Genomic DNA, 18,143 nt, shown 5'->3' on the forward strand with positions numbered 1-18,143 from the left:
CAAAGTCGAGAAGCCCCCTGAAACTTATCAAAATCTTTTTCATGGTTTAACTTAAAAAACGTTGTTCTTGAAAAACATCCATCGCACTTTCATGTTCTCATTTCCTTCGATGGGTGGTAAATTAATAAATATATCAATAAAGGTAACGCTCATTCTGTATTTAGACTGAGGATTAGAACTATTATCGTATAAATAATCTTATTTTCTAAATTGGTTCATAACAAAAAAAATTTTAATTATACATTAATGACACTAAGGATGAAATTTTCAATAGAAAGAGCGCTACCCGGGTAAGTTTTTGCACGTGTATTTTTTTATTAAGTTCATTAAAATAATCAATTTGTGATATTAATAAAATCAGTTTATGTGCACATAGTATAGTTACAAGCATAAATATAATAATTTTTTTCATATATATAATATAATTATTTGTTTTATTTGTAATTTTATAATTTAATTCATCCATCATTATGAATGCTTTAATTCAAATGAATTACAATTTAACATGAATACACACAAATAGACATGAAAAACTCTTACAAGAAAAATAATAACTAATAACATAACAGTTAGGTGGTAAACCAACTGATCATGGATCTTGATAGTGTTTAATTTATTTCTGTTCAACAATGAATGCTACTACAACTAGGACTCTAGATATATGTACTTTTAATTGTATATAATGGTTTTGGACATGTGTTTTATTGGTGGCGTGTGCCAACTTTTAGTCATCAATAAATCACTTTTCTTATTTTATAAAATAATATTCATTCAACTACTCTTTCGATTTCACATACCCAAAACTTTTGTTTTCAATACGATCGATTTTAATATTAAATAGGGTTTGCAACATAGTTTTTTACCCGTTTTCCTCCCACTTTGGTGTAGGAATGAGTTTGGGATAGTACCAGTATCGATCCCGAAATCCTGAACTCGAAAAATCGAAAATATTTGGTACCGGTACCAGTACCGAAATGTTCGGTTCGGTACCGCTACAGTACATGTATTTTGTACAAAATTCAGAAAATACCGATATCATACCAAACTGTATCGGTATCGGTATTATACCGACAAAAAAAACTCAAAAAACTTGGTAATTGAATAAGTTGGGTTTAGAAAGGATTTTGTAATACAAGCTTTTTTCTTGTATTCAAGTACTAATCTACTATAAATAAAGTTACATTACATATAACAAAGAATCGAGGACTGAATATGCTATAACCGAAACTACAAGGGTACATTCAAGCAATCCTCACACACCTAAAATTCCAAGCAAAGCTAATCTCACAGCCACCAAATCCCACATTCCACGAAAATACCCTCGGATCCTAACCATCACATGTAAAAACACCCACGGTAAAAAGGGCATAATGGACATTTCACGTGGAGTTACCAAAGAGATAGAGATAAAGATAAAGACACAGGTCCTTTGTATGTGCGTCTGAAGAAACAAAACCAAACCAAACCAGCCTCCTTCCGTCCGTGCTGTTTATTGTTTGTTTGTCTGTGTGTGTTTGATCGGATCATCTGTGCTCTGCTGCTGATCCATCCGTCAAACCAATAATAATATTATCATTGGAACAACAACACTATCATCAAACCCTATAACATTATTAGTTGTATTTAATCATCTCCCAATTTTGATCGATCGTGTGTGTTGGGGTTTTGATCGATAAACTTATTTGATTACAAGAAAACCCTAATTTCAGTGTTTATTTGTTTAATAATAATTTGTTTGAAATAAAAAACCAAAACCCTATGGCTGCTACCAACGTTCAATCTGGCGATGGTGGGTTACCTAGCCCTAATTTGCAGCGAGGGTTTACATCGCCCTGGACTCAGATTGTCCGTGGTGAGTCCGAACCCGTGACGGCGGGTCCGGAGCATGTTGGTGATGCTATTGCTATGCCTGATTGGTCTCTGGTTAAGGCGGTGCCGGAGGTGGGTGGTTTTGGTGATGATTTGGGTACTGAGGGTCAGGCTAATGGTTCTGATAATAGTGGTGGTGGTGGTAATAAGAAGCCTGTGTGGAATAGGCCTTCGAATGGAGTTGTGGATGCTGTTGCTGTTAGTCCGGTTATGGGTGCAGCTTGGCCTGCGCTTGGTGAGTCGACTAAGCCCACGCTTAAGTCGTCATCCTCGGAGTCGTTGAAAGCGCTTTCGGATGGTTCCTTGCCCCCTGCATTACAGGTAGAAGCACTTTTATTATTCTTAGTAATTAGTTATCGGTTACGCTCTGATTGATTGTTTAATTTGTATGAATTTGTCAAATTGAAGGTTTTAATATATTGTTACATAGTTGCGTATATGAATAATGATAAGGGCTGATTCGTATAGGAGGTTTTCACTTTTATTTTAGATATGATGACTTGTATACGCCTCTTGTTTGTATATACCTTTGTTGCATTGTAGGTTACAGGAAGCTCTTCACCGTCACATAAACAGGCAGCTGCAAGTAACTTCAACTCTACTTCAACTCCAAACCATGTGGCACCATCAAGGCAGAAGTCAATGAAGCGAGGTGGTGGTAATGGCAACTCTAGTGCGAATGCATCAGCTAACGGTGTGGTTGATCAACCGACTCCACCAATAAGTCAAGATTCAGTGGTGGAGCAGCCGCATAATACATCTGGGAAGCCGGGAAATGCTACTGAACAGGCTTCTCCAAAAGACCATGCACATAAAGACTCACAAAAAGGAGGGTTTGGGTCACAATCTCACGGTGGTAATGATCACCACCATCAAAGGGGTAATAGAAGAGGAAATAATGGTGGTTCGTATCATCATAACTATGGAGGGAAACGAGACCATGATCATGGGAACTCGGAATGGAATCAACACAGTAGAAGCTTTAATAACAGAGATGCACATATGCAACCTCAGAGAGGTTTTTCAAGGGGTTATGTACGACCCTCTGTACATACTTCTGCTCCATTTATTCCTCCGTCAATTCATTTGCCAGTAGTACCACCTTTTGGCAACAACATGATGTACCCTGGTGAGGTTTTCTGTTATCAGTTAGTATGATACAAACTTTATGGTTTTACATGATGTTTATTATCTTGCAGATGTGGCATCTTCTTTAATGTATATGTCTGGTCCACCTCCACCAGCAATGCCTTTTGGTGCACCGATACAGCCTCAAGTGTACTATGCTGGCCATGATCCCTTGTTGTATGCTAATATAGTGAAGCAAATTGATTACTATTTCAGGTACATTGTTTTTAATTTACAAAATAGATTGTGGTTTTTGGATACTACTAGAAACTTTACATTGGTGTTGAGGATTTAACGGCTAGTGTTTGACTGCAGTAATGAGAACTTGGTCAGAGATACATACTTGAGGCGGAACATGGATGAACAGGGTTGGGTTTCTGTTGGCTTGATAGCTGGCTTTAAAAAAGTGAGTATTTAAGAATAATACAGTTTATTTTTTTACTTTATTGTTGAATCTTTTTTTTTCATTTTTAGTCCATATTATTGCAACTTTTACAATATTAAACATGTGCGCATCTTGCATTGAAACATCACTGTATGTTTGGGCAGAATATGTTTTTTAAATCTCATATTACGTAAATATTGAAGTTTATCAGTCTTGGATGGACGTAATTTTTGTGGGTTTTTGTTCAAATACTTTATACTTCATTTCTCTACCAGCAAGTACAAATCGTGTTCATGTATTAATTGATTGATGGATTAAAATATAGCATGGTTTTATATTGCTTCGACACTTAAATGCTCTATGTGACTTTATTTCACAACCATGTTCGAATATTAAATAGTCTTTATACTAGTGATTACAATGAGTGTGTAAACAATCTAATGTTTTTTTTTTGGAAGTGAAATTGACTTTGAATATATCTTGTGGCACCATGACTGTCGAACTGCCTTGTTTTTCTAAATCTATTCAATACACAATTAGATTAATATGCTCCTATAGTTTGTATGTGTGCTAATGCAAACTACATAATTAAACTCAACAGACCACATCAATGTCATTCTTCTGATCTTCTCATCAAAGTCAAATGCATAGTCAATGTGTAAGCCCTTTTGTTATGCAAAGATATTATGCAGCTAATTTGTTTTGCTTACATAATTTCCTTTGCAAGTTAGATATATAGTTGTTTCTCTTTCCGTAAACAATAGGGTTTCATTGATGGGTCTCTTTTATTCTTGTCTGCTTTTTAACAGTTTTTCTTTAGTTAATACTGATGGCTAAATTCAATGTCTTAAATAACTTCTTTTGCCACCATGATTGTGATATCACTGTGCTATTATACATCTTATGACATGATGTTTTGCCTTTTACAGGTTTCTTATTTGACGGATAATGTCCAACTAATATTAGATGCTATGCGAGCTTCAGCTGTTGTGGAAGTACAGGTAAGGATTGTTAGATTATTATGAATCGTATTCAAAACTGTATGTTCTAACATACCCTACCTTGTAGGGTGACAAGATACGGAGGCGAAATGATTGGATGAAATGGATAATGCCTGCTGCATCTGGCCAATACTCAAATCCATCAAGCCCTCAGACCAACCATGAAGGGTTGGTGTCACAAATTCAGGGTCTTTCACTGCATGGGCCCACTTCAAGAAATCAGGTTCATGAGACTTATTTTAGCAGGTCAAGTTCTGGGGAATTTACTGGAGGGGAGGAGAACGTTGGTGTGGCTAGTCAACAGGCTCGTTTTGACCATGCAACTGCGGCTTGAAGGGTTTATCAACTAAAACTCATGTTTTGAAAAGAGTGGGTGGACCTCAATTATGATGATGTGGGCTTTTATCTTTGATTCCCATGGAAACGATGTTTTGAGAGGCAAATGAACAGATCAAAAAAAAAATTAAAAACTTGAAAACCAAAAAAAAGAGAAAAGAACAGAAAAAAAGAAAAGTAAAGACTTCTAATAATGACTGGAAGAAACACCAAAAGGATAGTATTATGACAGTAGTAATTAGGGGTTTGTTGGATTGAAAATTATACTTTAATGTTTTGAAATTATCTGTCTTATGGTTGTTGGTTTGTGTTTTGACTTGATGACGATCCTGGGGAAGAGTTTTGTGATTTACTATACTTCCCCAACACTCCCAGTCTCTTTATTGATTATGTGCTTTATAATGTGTCCTTTTAAGTTCCATTGACTATGATAGTAATATAGTATGATACCTTCGGTCTTGCGTGCTGCAGGAGAAGATGGATGCTGTTAGTGTTGTGTTATTTGACTTCTGTGTCTCAGAATTGAAACTGGTTATACAGCATAACATTGGCAATTGCATCATCTTGATGATAGCTTACTTACAATTAATAACTTGGGCTCTTTTGAGTAACTCCAACCTTTTTAATAAAGGTGGAAAAGGCCTTAAAATACCAAAGCGCCCTTGGCGTAGGTGTATCAAGGTGGTATAGGATTCAAGTCACTTGATTGTGAAAAAGTGTCTAATTTAGGAGTTAAGCTTAGAGACTAGAGAAGGTGTGAGTTGGATAAGTTGCTTATAGAAGTGGTTTTCATGTAGGCTAGCAAATGTATGGATAGATGGCTTCTGCCATTGCTGAGAACAACTCTGCTTTATTTTGATTATGTTGTTTATTTTAAGAACTTAGGCTCGTTTAAGGTAAGTCGCAGTTTCAGAGATTATTAAACTAAACTACAAACTTATGCTTGTTTGAGGTTTAACGCGTAGTTTCAGAGTTTATTCACAAACTTATGCTTGTTCAAGGTTTAAGGCGTAGTTTCAGACCAAACGGATGTTATACTTACGGTTCTCATGCTCTTACATTCTCAATGTTGGCATGATTTGGCTTATTATAACTAGCATTCTTTTTATAGGTAGAGTAACATCTTTACTTTCTCAGTCAAGCTATCATTTTGCGTATTAGGCCCTGATAGAATCAGCAAGGATTAGAATTTGATTAAATATTAAACAGAATTCGTAATGAAATAAATAATCTCAAACAATTACTGCTTAAACAGTTCAACATTCTTATCAATAATTCAATCAAAGAAATTAAAATCTTTAAGTCACTCACCCCTAAATCACTACCGCAAAGACTATTGAGTGTTGACCAACTTTTGTATGAAATGTACTTTTATTCTTATTCAAAATTGTTAGTCCACTAAGAAGGTTGGCAAGACAACTTTACAAAAGGAAACCATGAAGGAATATTGAACCACTAAACAATCTCTCTGTGTATATTATTTGTTCCACGCTGTCAAATGTGTGACTTTTAGGCTGTAGATAATGTAGTCATACTCAACCAAGTTGTCAACTGTGTAGAACTTAATTATATAATCTTAAAGCCCATGTGAATTGATATGTCCTATTCATTTATGGGTTCCATGTATTGAAAGGGCGGTGCACTCATTTTCGACTTCTCACCTGCATAAATCCAGTATCCATTACATAAATGATCAAAACTTGAAGAATGTGGTATAATGTTAAAACTTAGGGGAAAGACATGCATACCGTGAATTTCTCTAATCTTGACTTCTCGTAACTCTTGTACAAGTGCGCAACAACAGCACATTAGATGAGAAAGAAAGTCATCACACCACCCTCCCTGTTTAAACAGATCAAACATGTCTCTATAAGTTTATATTAATGAAATATAAATTCATAAAGGCATATTCTTCTAACTTTGCATACCGTAATATTCAAAGTCTTTCGAAGCTTCCTTCTTATGCAACAAGTGTAACAACAACATGATAATATAAGAGAATAAGCCATGAGGTCATTGCAGGCCTCTGCAGAAGCTGTGCTCAATACAAACACCAACACGTTTATCGTCATTAAATAAACAAACACGCAAAAACCATAATGATCACATAAAGTCATCTAGATTCTAAACACATTCTTACTTGTGTGTCGGCCTGTTGCCACAGTAGCAAGTTTCGAAACTGCGCCACAAGGAAACAAGAAAGTCTTCAAGCCTGTACAAATACAATGTAAAATACATTAGCATAACAGTTTAGTAAGACTCGTATTATTATGCTGCAAAACATACACATCAATGGCTCTGAACAGCAACCAAGTAGATCAGAATGCCATTCTTCGTCTCGGTCTGATCCTCTCTCTTTTCGGTTTTCTTTATAGTTGCTAAAATCTGAATCTATTTTCTTGGTACTTTTGTTTGGTGGGTCCTTTTTTGATTCAGATTTTGAAGCAACAACTTCTGTAACCTCAATAAGATGTTGGATTACTTGGCATTGGCCTACATCTAAGTTAGCCTGCGAATGTTCTAATTCGACGTGAAGTTTTTCACTTTCTTTTTGGATAGCTTTATTGAATGGCAAATGTGGGTAGCTACAAGAAAGTGATTTCTTTAACACGTCTGCATCGGTATCTGAAGGTACCGGCTTCATAATCACATCTTGCACCTTTCTGTCTTCATCATCTAGCGTGTACTCCCGTTGGTCCATTTCAATATATTCCAATCTTTCCTGGTTACGATAAAAGGCAAAAATCTTTTTAAGAGAATAGAATCTATAAAAGTCATATAATTTGGGTGACCAAGATTGTTCTCTCTCTCAAAAAGGCTCAAACTTTATGAAAATTTCAATGTACGGAAATATATTGCGTGTCGTAAGTTTGACCATATTGACCTTTTTTTTCTGACAACATCTTAAAAGGTTTTTGAATATACAACTAATAGAAAGGTTAATATCATAAAATCCGTTATATTTTCTAAATTTTCATGAAAAAGTCAACGTAATTTAGACATATAAAAGTCCCGACATATGTTAAAAGTTCCTAAAAAAGCAACTTGACACAATTTTGATATATTAAAGTACCTATACTTGTCTAAAATGCATGTACTTGTTAAAATAATGACTCGTTACCCTTTGAATTCATTAAAATAAGATTACATTTAACTTTTTGTGTAAAAAAGAATGTTCCTTCATCAAACCTTGACAAATTTAAGAGATAACATGTCATTATTTTAATTAATTTTTTCACAGATACATCATTCGAGACAAGTGTAAAGACTTTAATGGGTTGAATAACTTTTTCATGTTTAATTTTTTATTTTTTCGCACGTGCATGACTTTTATTTGCTAAAATGTTGTAACATTTTATGAAAAATGAGAAAAGTTAACTAGTTTATATCACCCATAGAATATAAAGAAGTAACTTAATTCGGGTTACCAAGATTATTTTCACTCAAAAGAAGACTCAAGACTTCATAAAAATTTCAATGTACGGTCAAAATGATGATGTGACATCCGGCTCGTCGTAACTTTGACCGTGTTGACCTTTTTTTCTAACACGACATCTAGAAAAGTTCATGAATATGCAATTAACAGAAACACAAAAATGTCAAAAATGTTTCCACAGTTAAAAAGTGTATGAATCATACCCTGACCCGAGCACTGTCGACTAGAGTAATAAGCGGGATGATCTTCAAATATCTATCTATTTCATTTTGAGCCTTTCTAAACTGGTAAACAATGTTCCATCCGTTAGCAAGCAAGTACAGATAGCTTCTGTCTTGACAACTGTTGACCAAAATATAAGACCTTCTTAATGCATCCTCAAGTTGCTCCAACGGTTCACGAGTTTCGGGGTACTTCTTAAGTTCTGAAAGCTTAAGTTGTTGCAACAGATTTCCAATCAACTTTAAATGGTTAGCAAACTGCCTGCAGTTTTTCTTGTGCATTCGGGCTGTATTAGCCGCCTGCACGATTAGCCCGATTAACTTCCCTGCATCTAGCCCGGTTAACTGGGCCACACTTGCAATCTCCCCAAAATGTTCCCATGCTGCTGCCATTTAACTACCTGTATTTATGCAACTGATTTCAGAAACTATGGTTTAGGGGGTGTTTTGACACTGTGTTTCGAAAGTGATTATGATTTTTTTTATTTTATTTTTCATGTTTTTATTATTATTTTTTAAAACGGCTAACTCACACACGAAAATGATTATGTGATATGGACTAATCAGAATAAGATAACTAATTATTTTGAGTGATTTTAACATGTAAAAATGGTTCATAAATTACTAAATGATTCGTTGATTGTTTTGGTTATAACGTCTAAATAATCAGAATCGTTTAAAATGAAATGCCAAACATTAAATTTAACTAGTTCTAATACAGTTATGCTATACCAAAGATCAACTACAATAAGCAAAAGCTTAGTATACTATATTTATCAGATAAGAGCTATATAATAGTGACACATAAGAAACTAACAAACTTCACAAATGAAAGGACCTAAATACCCCTGCAACGGTAACGAAAAAATTTGAATCGGTTTACCTTCTAGTTGGATTGCTAGTGTTATGCTAAGAACCTTTATCTGCTTGATGTAATGTGTCTAGTTATAAAGAAAGACTTGAAGCAGACTGCAATGGCCACCTTCATGCAACTTTTTGTTGGAATAATTGATCGGATGTGAAGAATCGGTCGGCTTCTTCGTGATGATATTATATGATCAAAATAATATAGCACTGGTTTTTCTGTGTTGGTTTATTTCATCTTCACCGAGATATATACGTTACACAACTGGAGCAGCCTGCCTTTATATCCAAATAATGTCTACTTAATATATATGTGTATGGTTTTATATTTGATATATTTCAAATGCCTTTTAATACTTCTTTTAATCACGGGTATTGGTGTACACCTTATTTTAATATTGTGACACTATACTAAAATATTGTGTTAATCTACAACTTACAAGAATATTTGATTGTGATAAACTGATAATACCAACTATGTAACTTTTAACAATGTCATTTTAAAGAATAAAAATTTTATTTGTTCAAAACAAATTTAGATGATATTTTGATCTAGAATTAAATCATACACATCCCAAGTTGTATCAAACGTTTACTAGAATGTATATCGCGTTTAAGATTTTATTCAACGTGTCATGTGTCTTGTCATGTGTCAACAAGGAACACTACTATATGATGGTTTTTAAACTTTTAATCTTGTATTATAACGTCTTTAAGTAACAAGTAATTAACGGTGGATTATAACTAATTATTCAGAATGCAATGGATTCTTTTATTTGACAGTCATAAATAAAGTATAAACTATATTTGTTTAAAATTGTTTAAGATTATACTTTGTGAAGAAACACTAACCGGACCCCGGGCAGATTACTGGTAACCTGGGGGTTAGATAGATGTTTCCCACGAGGGGTTAGACCCTTGGAAGATGGTTCTTCTGATAACCTGCAAAACAGACACCGTGAGCTCGTCACTGAGAAGGGGGGGGGGGGGGGGTTCCTCCTTGTGACCACCCTCCGGCGTGAGAATCAGACTAGATTGCTCTTTAAATATAAAAGTATATTAAGAGATTGCTAGAGCAGATATCAGGTATATTATGATGATAATGTGATAATGTAATGTTCAGATGATCATACCATTTGGGGTATTTATAGCCGAAGGTAGGTTTCCAAGGAGGTATGGCCGGCTGCTACAGTGTTCCTGTTCATCAACAGTAGCCTACGTACGTGCCCTGTTGGTAGTTGGTGGGTAAGCAGCGGCTGATAGTGACCAGGCCTGCTGTGTACTATTCCCTTTCCACCAACTGCCGGCTACGCACGTGGTATGACAGTAGTTGGTGAGTAGGCAGCGGCTAATAGTGATACAGTACAGGAGCATGCTGCTCGCCATACTGTATCAGTGAGCTGTCGTATCTCTGATCAGATCTTTCGCCCATACCTCGTCAGGTACAGTAAAAGATCCTTCAGTATACGAACTGGCTTATTTGGGCGGGAGTATTCCCCCTCCCGCCTCTGTGCGGGATTGCTCCCGGCTTGGCTCATTCCTTCAGGTGACACTGAATGATCGAGAGCTAAGTGCCTTGTGCGTGTAGCCATGCTGCGCGGGTGGCCTTCCCTAATGGCTTGTATCCGAGGCTGCGGGGACAGGCGGAGTCCTTCACCATTGGGAGGCATTTCCTGCGGGACCAGCTTGCGTACTGCGCGTAAGGACGTCACGTCTCTGAGCATGGTTGGTCCTGCGGATCCAGTTGGTCTCTGCGCAGACGTCCCTGTTTAAGGTGAGTCTTGCGGGTCCAACTGGGCTCTGCTGGGACCTACCTCTTCAAGTCCCCCCAGTCCAATGTTCTTCTCCTGAGTGTTTAATAAAGTGAGGTGAACTTTTGGACTTGAGCAAAGGGTTTTGAGAAGGGTTTTGTAAGGTTTTCCATGGGGATTCTTTCCGCGGAAGTCCTTGTCACTTGCAGAAATGCCCGAGTTTCCTGCTTGGTCTTTGGGTATGATGCGGGTAGGTCTGTAACCTCCTCGCAAGTCAGGAGCATTGAGTCCCAGTTGTATGGATTTTCCATGAGGTTTTGGTAGTTTTGAACATAGTGATCAATTATGTTAAGACCACCAATTCCATCCTGGAGCTTCAAACAACGTAGTTCTCGACGTTCCCGCTATGCGGGGATGTTATTTCCGTTTCCGCAAGCATTGCCCAGAAGATCCTTCTTGGTTTCAATTCCCAGCGGAGCGCTAGGTATGTGAAGGGTTTTGCCTTAACACTGTACCTGCGCTCGTCTTACGGTTACTTTACTTCCAAGGTATTCCTGGCGTCAATTCCCTGCGGGTGCTAGGTATGTGAAGGGTTTTGCCTGAACACTGTACCCGCAGCCGTCTTATAGTTACTTGGTTGCCGAGGTACTTGGCTTCAATTCCCTGTGGGTGCTAGGTATGTGAAGGGTTTTGCCTTTACACTGTACCCGCATCCGTCTTACGGTTACTTGTTTGCCAAGGTTTATTTGGCTTCAATTCCCTGCGGGTGCTAGGTATGTGAAGGGTTTTGCCTTTACACTGTACCCGCATCCGTCTTACGGTTACTTGTTTGCCAAGGTTTATTTGGCTTCAATTCCCTGCGGGTGCTAGGTATGTGAAGGGTTTTACCTTTACACTGTACCCGCATCCGTCTTACGGTTACTTGTTGGCCAAGGTTTATTTGGCTTCAATTCCCTGCGGGTGCTAGGTATGTGAAGGGTTTTGCCTTTACACTGTACCCGCATCCGTCTTACGGTTACTTGTTTGCCAAGGGGTAAGGGGTATTTTCCCGCTTACTTTTTAATATTTTCAAATTTTTGAATTTTGAAATTCGAAGAGTTGGTGAAAAGATAAGAACAGTCCAAATCTCTGAAACGTCGTGCGACGGTTTCTTCTGACTGTGTCAGGACGTGCAGGAAGTTATGGTGACGTGACAGAACATGGTCATTCCAGTCGCTTTTTCAGGCGCGTGGGCGCGATTTTTCGGGCGCGTGGCCGCGAAATTACCGGCATACGTCCTTTCAACAGCTGTTGCCAGCTTGGTTTTTGCCACGTGTCATAGTTTCATTGCACATTCGATTTCTCTCTCCTCCGCATTAATTTCACCGCATTAATTGCGATTACTATATAAAGGGGGAGAGGGTTACTTTGCAATTCACACTTTTCACTCTTCTCTTCATCTTTAAGGCGATTTCCGGCGAATACTCCTTTATTCAATCGAGCATTCTCTCGAAATCGTTCTCTTCTTTCTCTGCAAGATGTCTTCTCGTGATGCTGAAGCTATAGCTGACGACAGGGGTACTGCTGGCGAGTGCCAGTGTGCTCTGCCCGGCGATCAGTACCGGTATGTTGTCAGGAAGTTCATGCTCGATCATCTCGAGCCTGAGTTTCCTGAATCCCACCAGACCGTGTATGATGCCCCCAGAGGCAAGATCGGGGTTTATGCTGCATTTTTTGTCTATGGGAATCTTAGATTCCCGTTGACAAAATTTGTTTACCGTGTCCTTGAGAGGCACGGTGTTCATTTGACCGAGCTGCACCCCATGGCGATCGCCAAGATTCGCCATTTTGAGTGGGTGTGCCGGATCTTGGGCATCGAGCCCCATGTGGACCGCCTGATGACCTTCTATACCTGGAGGTGCATCCAGGGGTGGTACACCTTGACGACCCGTATTAAGGGTCTGAAGATTTGCGACACCGAGCGCAGTCTTCGCGCGTGGAAGCAGGAATTCTTCTACATTTCTGCCCGCGCCATCCCCCTTGCCATGAAGTTTAAAAATGGCCAAGCGATACCGAGCTTTCACGCCCCCAACTACCAGGAGGCGGAATGGTTTTCGAAGATATCCCGGATCCAATCTCCGGTTTACCGGTTTGCGGAGTCCGGGATGGTCATGTTAGGGATGAGCCGGGTGTGGAAGGATGCGTCTCAGGTTCCCATCCTTCTCGAATACGGTTTGAACTCTATTCCCTATGGTATGTCTTGTCTTTCTTTTTGATACAAGTTTGTCTTCTAACTGTTTCTTTTCTTTCAGAGGGAAATAATTTGGAGTCGCTTCTGTTCCCGCGGGAAACCGACGGTCCCGCGCGGATGGGTACTCGTGCTCTGGACGAGGGCGAGTTGCCCATCCTGGAGCAAACGGCGGATCGTTTTGTGGAGGTCTATCCGCTGGGCCACGAGATCCTGAGCCACCGGCGGCCAGGTAAGGCGAAATTCTTTCCTCAATCTCTCAATGCTGTACCCGCTGTTGGAATTCTTGACCTGTCTTCTTCTGAGGAATCCTCAGATGCTCCTCCATTGGTGCGGAAGAAGAAAGCTGCTGCCGGCGGGAAAGGGAAGGAGAAGGCCTCCACGGCTGGTCCGGTGGTTCTATCTGACTCGGAGTCAGATAGTGAAGAGGTGGCGGGGAAGCCCGGTGGTGAGAAGACCACTGTTCCGGAGGCTACGACCGTTACCTCCGGAGAACCAACGAAGACGACGGTGACCGGTACCAAGAGGCCGGCTCCATCGGGTTCCTCCCCGCCCGTCCGTACGTTCAGGGTCAAGAAAACCCGTAAGTACAATCATAATGTCTTTGCAGATTTATTACTTCTTAAATTTATCTAACACTTTCTTCTTTGTGCAGGCGTGGATGTTGACGCATTCCGGGGTGAAGCGCAGGGGAGTACCTCCCCGCCAATGACGGTAGGCTCGGTCAGCCTTCCTGAGGCGTCGACCCAGGCGCCTGCGCCTGCATCCGCTGGTCCAGTTGCTCGTTCCTTTGAGCCAACTGTTCCGGCCGAGATGACGTCACCGCCGGCCGTGAGTGCGATTTTTACAGCATCCTTCACGGAGCCGGCGGTTACTGCTGCTGCTGAGGAGGCGGCGACCGCGGCGGCGACCACAACGGCGACCACGGCGGCTGCCACCATGCCCGCGCCACCGGCACCTACGACCGGACCATCATGTACGCGCAGGGCTTCCCGCCGATCTTTGCCCCCTTCCCGTCTGCCTGACCTGTTGGATGGATTTCCTTTAGGTTCAGGTGATGGGTTTGGCGGCTATCCCTGTCATTGACCCTACAGGTGCGTAGGGTTCCTTTCTTTTTCCCTTATGTTTTTTATCATCTTTTCCTTACTGCCTTTGTTTCTTTTGCAGTGTCGGATTCCAATGAAGTGTATGTTCCGCGATGGAACATACGCCGAGGAACAACCCTTCGTACCCCTGTGGAGTGCGTGGACTGGGCTCGCCACGCTGCTCCTCATGGTGCGTTGGGGGAAGCCATGGCTAGCTACCAGGAGGGTAGGCTAACCAATGAGCTTCGGGTTCTCCAAGCCCGGATGCAGCCGCGCGTCGAGCTGCTTTGTCGTGAAAACGACAAGTTGAAAGCAGCTCGCGCCAAGGACGTATCTGAGGCGCGTGCTCTCCGGGAGGAGAACCAACAGCTGGCGGCAGCTGCCGCCGACAAGGAGAAGGCCTTCAAGGCCCTCGAGGTTGAAGTTCAGGCGCGACTCGAGGCCCGCTCCAAGGCTGCCCAAGCTGTGAATGAACAGCTTCGGCTGGCCAGGGAGACTGCGCGAAACGCAACCGAGAGGGCTGCCAAGGCTGAAGCCGTTGCTGAGCCTTTGCGTGTGGAGAATGAGGAGCTCAAGGCCAAATTAGAGGCTCTCCAACGCGCTCATGATGCCTTGGCAATGGAAGATGCCAAGAAACTCCAGGAAATCTTGGACCAAAGAGGGGTGCTTGACCACACCGAGCGGAAGCTTAAGGGCGTCGAAGAGGCTGCCGCAAAGGAAGTTTTACTTGCCAACCTTAACAAGAGCGAAGCCGAACGCGCCCATAACGAAGCTCAAGCTGCCCTCCAATGGCTTCTTCGAGAAGCGTTGCCTCAGGTATGTTTAGCTTTATCTTCTCGCTTTTCTTTTGTAAGAAAAGGTTCTAATACTTGTATTTTTTCTTTGTAGGTTGTGCGTCGGGTCTTTTCAGAGACCTCTTACGATGATGCTATGACCGCAACCCTCAACGCTTCTCATGAGGATGGGGAAAAGGCCGGCTTCCTGCTTGGTCTAGGGTTTGTTGAGAAAGGCGTCCCGCCTTCCAACTTCCCTTTGTTCGATGTGGATACCGAAGCCATTTATGACCAAGCATTGAACCAATACGCCGCCTTCCCGCATCCAGTGGTGGAAAAGGTGGACGAAGTAGCTGCTGCTGATGATGGGTTAGCTGTCCTCAAAGCGTTCCTCGAACCACCCCGTTCTTCTGACGGAGCGGGTCCAACTGGAAGCGGCCCTGAAGCTTGATCCTGAAGATCCCTTCCCATTGCTAAGACTTGTATAGTTTTATTCTTTTAGGCGGGTAGTTACCCGGCCATTCTTGTAATATATTCTTGAAATATTAATCTTTTTGCGTATAAGATTGTTATTTCCTTCTTTGGGTTCCTTGCTTTATAAACTTATGACTTGCATACTTAGTTTAAATTAGCAATTTTCCAAGTGTTTAGAATAAGAACCTTTGAACGTGGTTGGTAATGGGTTAAAGTTTCGCTTCCTCCTTCGTGATTGTGCGGGTAGAACCGTCACTTGCACTTGGTAGGATGGCTAAACTTTAACCTTCATCTGACCTGCGTGTAGGTTTTCCTTTTCGAAATTTCTAAGGCATTAAGATAAGTTAACCTTTGAACGTGGTTGATAATAGGAAGTCTTGCTTCCTCTTTCGTGATTGTGCGGGTAGAACCGTCACTTGCACTTAGTAAGATGGCAAAACTTTACCCTTATCTGACCTGCGTGTAGGTTTTTCTCACCTTTTGAGGATAAGTTAACCTTTGAACGTGGTTGATAACAGGAAGTCTTGCTTCCTCTTTCGTGATTGTGCGGGTAGAACCGTCACTTGCACTTAGTAGGATGGCAAAACTTTACCCTTATCTGACCTGCGTGTAGGTTTTCCTTATCCTTTTTAAGAATTTTGTTTTGAACCGTTCGACGCGCGGTTGTCGATAGGTTAGTGTTCGGTTTCCTTTCATGATTCATGCGGATAGACTGGCACTTTCATTTAATAGGATAATTGAACTCTTCCCCTTCAACTGACCTGCGTGAAGGTTTGTCAAGTTATTGGGTTCGTGCGGGTAGGACCGCCTTCCCACGCAACGACTTCACGTAATGTGAACGCCGTCACCAGTGTTGCATAGTTTAACCGTTCGACGCGCGGTTGTTGATAGGTTATTATTCAGTTTCCTTTAATGATTCATGCGGATAGACCGGCACTTTCATTTTTGGGTGCTGAACTTTTTCCCAAACTGACCTGCGTGAAGGTTTGTCACGTTATTGGGTTCGTGCGGGTAGGACCGCCTTCCCATGCAATGACTTCACGTAATTATGCGGTGAAAACCGGCATATTAGTGTTCAGAAAAGTATGAATGTAAAATCATCAGCTTCGATGTTCTTAAAGAGAATCATTTCCATTAGAAGTGGCTCTTGGCATTTTCTTTACAAATTGGAATTGATTTACATGCAGACTGTGTAAATGAGCTCCCTTCCATGTTGGGATGGGAGTGCCATCGAGCCGATACGCACCTGGTTCGGGATCTCGTTCTTTACGCAGCATGTAGTCTCGATTTTGAAGCTGGAATTGATTCGTGTCTTCCCCAGCTGAGGTTCTATACGCACCCGCCTGCTCAGCCTTTATTGTGCCACGAGGTGCGCGAGCGTCCCATCTCTGACAAATGCTTCGACCATGTCCTTTACGTCTATGCATTCTTCAGTGTTGTGGCCTTTTGTCTTATGGAAGTCACAGTATTTGCTCCGATCAGCATCGTGACGATGTCGGATTATTGGAGGCTTTGGCCATGGGAGCTCTTCAGTGGCGAATATCTCAGTGACGCTTTTGGTGAATGGCGTCCATCTGGAGTTCCGGTGCGACTGTACATTATCCCTTCCGCCCACTCGATGTTGCAAGCCGGATGAGGTGTCAAAGTTTACCCTTGACTGCCAAATGCCTAGCTTTCGCTTTTTATTTAGTCTGGCGGTGAGGACGTTGTCTTCTCTCGTCTTCTGAGTGTAGAGGTTTGTGCTCTGTGGGAGATCTCTACCCAGTTGCTTCTCTGTTTCCGCATAGCGTTTTGCTGCTGTCATGATGCCATCCCATGTGGATGGCATGCCATCTTTACCCGTTAGGGTGCGGATGAGCTCTGGGTCATGTGCGCCCTGGATGAAGGCAGCGCGAACAAGATCTTCGCTGATATTGCCCAAACTTAGCTTCTTTGAGTTGAAGCGAGTGATGAAGTTTGGCAGAGATTCATCTTCCTCTCGTAAGCATTTGAGGATTGTCCATTGCTCCTCGGTATACTTCCGTTGCTGGCTGAAGTGTTGGCTAAACTTCTGTTGGAAGTCTGCCCAGTCGTAGATGTGGTTGACCGGTAGACGATCAAACCAAGCTCTAGCAGCCCCAACAAGCGTCATTTGGAACATGTAGCACCACGTGGGTTCCGTCCAATTGCTGACGGTTGCCCCCGCTATGAACCTGTTCAAATGATCGTCTGGATCAGATAAACCGTCATATGTGCCTATGTTAGGCATTTGTTTGGCACTCTTTGGGGCGATTGCTTCCGCAATGTCCCTTGCAAACTTGGACGTTCCTGCATTCGCAACGTTTGGTCTGAACGTTTTGGAGAAGTCTCGTGGACTTTCACCTGCGCTTTTTGGTTTGAAGGCTTGTCCAAAATGCCTTTTCGGTTGGGATTCCGTTTCCTTACGCTTCCCTTTTGCCCTATGGCGAGGGTTCGCGTCGGAGTCGGATTCCTCCGAGTCATCCTCCCAGTATTCGAATTCGTCGGCCTGTTGCACGGAACGCAAGCGTTCGTCCAACTCAGCCTGGAATTCCTTTTGTCGTGCCTCCGCCCATGCCTTAACTTCATCGAGAGT

The 18,143-nt window shown here is 41.5% G+C and overlaps 2 protein-coding genes across 2 annotated transcripts; one reads left to right on the plus strand and one right to left on the minus strand.

Moving 5' to 3' along the window:
• The first annotated feature begins 1,715 nt into the window (after positions 1-1,715).
• On the plus strand, positions 1,716-5,011 carry LOC143594597 (la-related protein 1C-like). Its single transcript, XM_077073863.1, has 6 exons — positions 1,716-2,190; positions 2,413-2,998; positions 3,069-3,213; positions 3,313-3,403; positions 4,312-4,383; positions 4,451-5,011. Exons 1-6 carry the CDS (start codon positions 1,759-1,761, stop codon positions 4,715-4,717), a joined length of 1,593 nt encoding a protein of 530 aa, XP_076929978.1. The 5' UTR covers positions 1,716-1,758; the 3' UTR covers positions 4,718-5,011.
• Positions 5,012-6,134: 1,123 nt separating this feature from the next.
• LOC143594595 (protein MID1-COMPLEMENTING ACTIVITY 1-like) lies at positions 6,135-8,833 on the minus strand. Its single transcript, XM_077073861.1, has 5 exons — positions 8,359-8,833; positions 7,006-7,441; positions 6,860-6,931; positions 6,648-6,754; positions 6,135-6,561 (listed from the first exon to the last, which is right to left on the minus strand). Exons 1-5 carry the CDS (start codon positions 8,767-8,769, stop codon positions 6,322-6,324), a joined length of 1,266 nt encoding a protein of 421 aa, XP_076929976.1. The 5' UTR covers positions 8,770-8,833; the 3' UTR covers positions 6,135-6,321.
• Positions 8,834-18,143: the final 9,310 nt, after the last annotated feature.

Source organism: Bidens hawaiensis, unplaced genomic scaffold (genome assembly GCF_021521415.1).
Source record: "Bidens hawaiensis isolate Kalapana, Puna unplaced genomic scaffold, B.hawaiensis_p1.1 tig00043994_1, whole genome shotgun sequence".
Taxonomy (NCBI): domain Eukaryota; kingdom Viridiplantae; phylum Streptophyta; class Magnoliopsida; order Asterales; family Asteraceae; genus Bidens; species Bidens hawaiensis.

Coding starts and splice junctions, on each gene's coding strand:
- LOC143594595 (XM_077073861.1), bottom strand. CDS start 8,769: ATGGCAGCAGCATGGGAACATTTTGGGGAGATTGCAAGTGTGGCCCAG. Junction 6,932..7,005: donor CTGTTCAGAGCCATTGATGT/GTATGTTTTGCA, acceptor GTATTTGTACAG/GCTTGAAGACTTTCTTGTTT. Junction 6,755..6,859: donor GGCAACAGGCCGACACACAA/GTAAGAATGTGT, acceptor TATTGAGCACAG/CTTCTGCAGAGGCCTGCAAT.
- LOC143594597 (XM_077073863.1), top strand. CDS start 1,759: ATGGCTGCTACCAACGTTCAATCTGGCGATGGTGGGTTACCTAGCCCT. Junction 2,191..2,412: donor CCTTGCCCCCTGCATTACAG/GTAGAAGCACTT, acceptor GTTGCATTGTAG/GTTACAGGAAGCTCTTCACC. Junction 3,214..3,312: donor CAAATTGATTACTATTTCAG/GTACATTGTTTT, acceptor GTTTGACTGCAG/TAATGAGAACTTGGTCAGAG.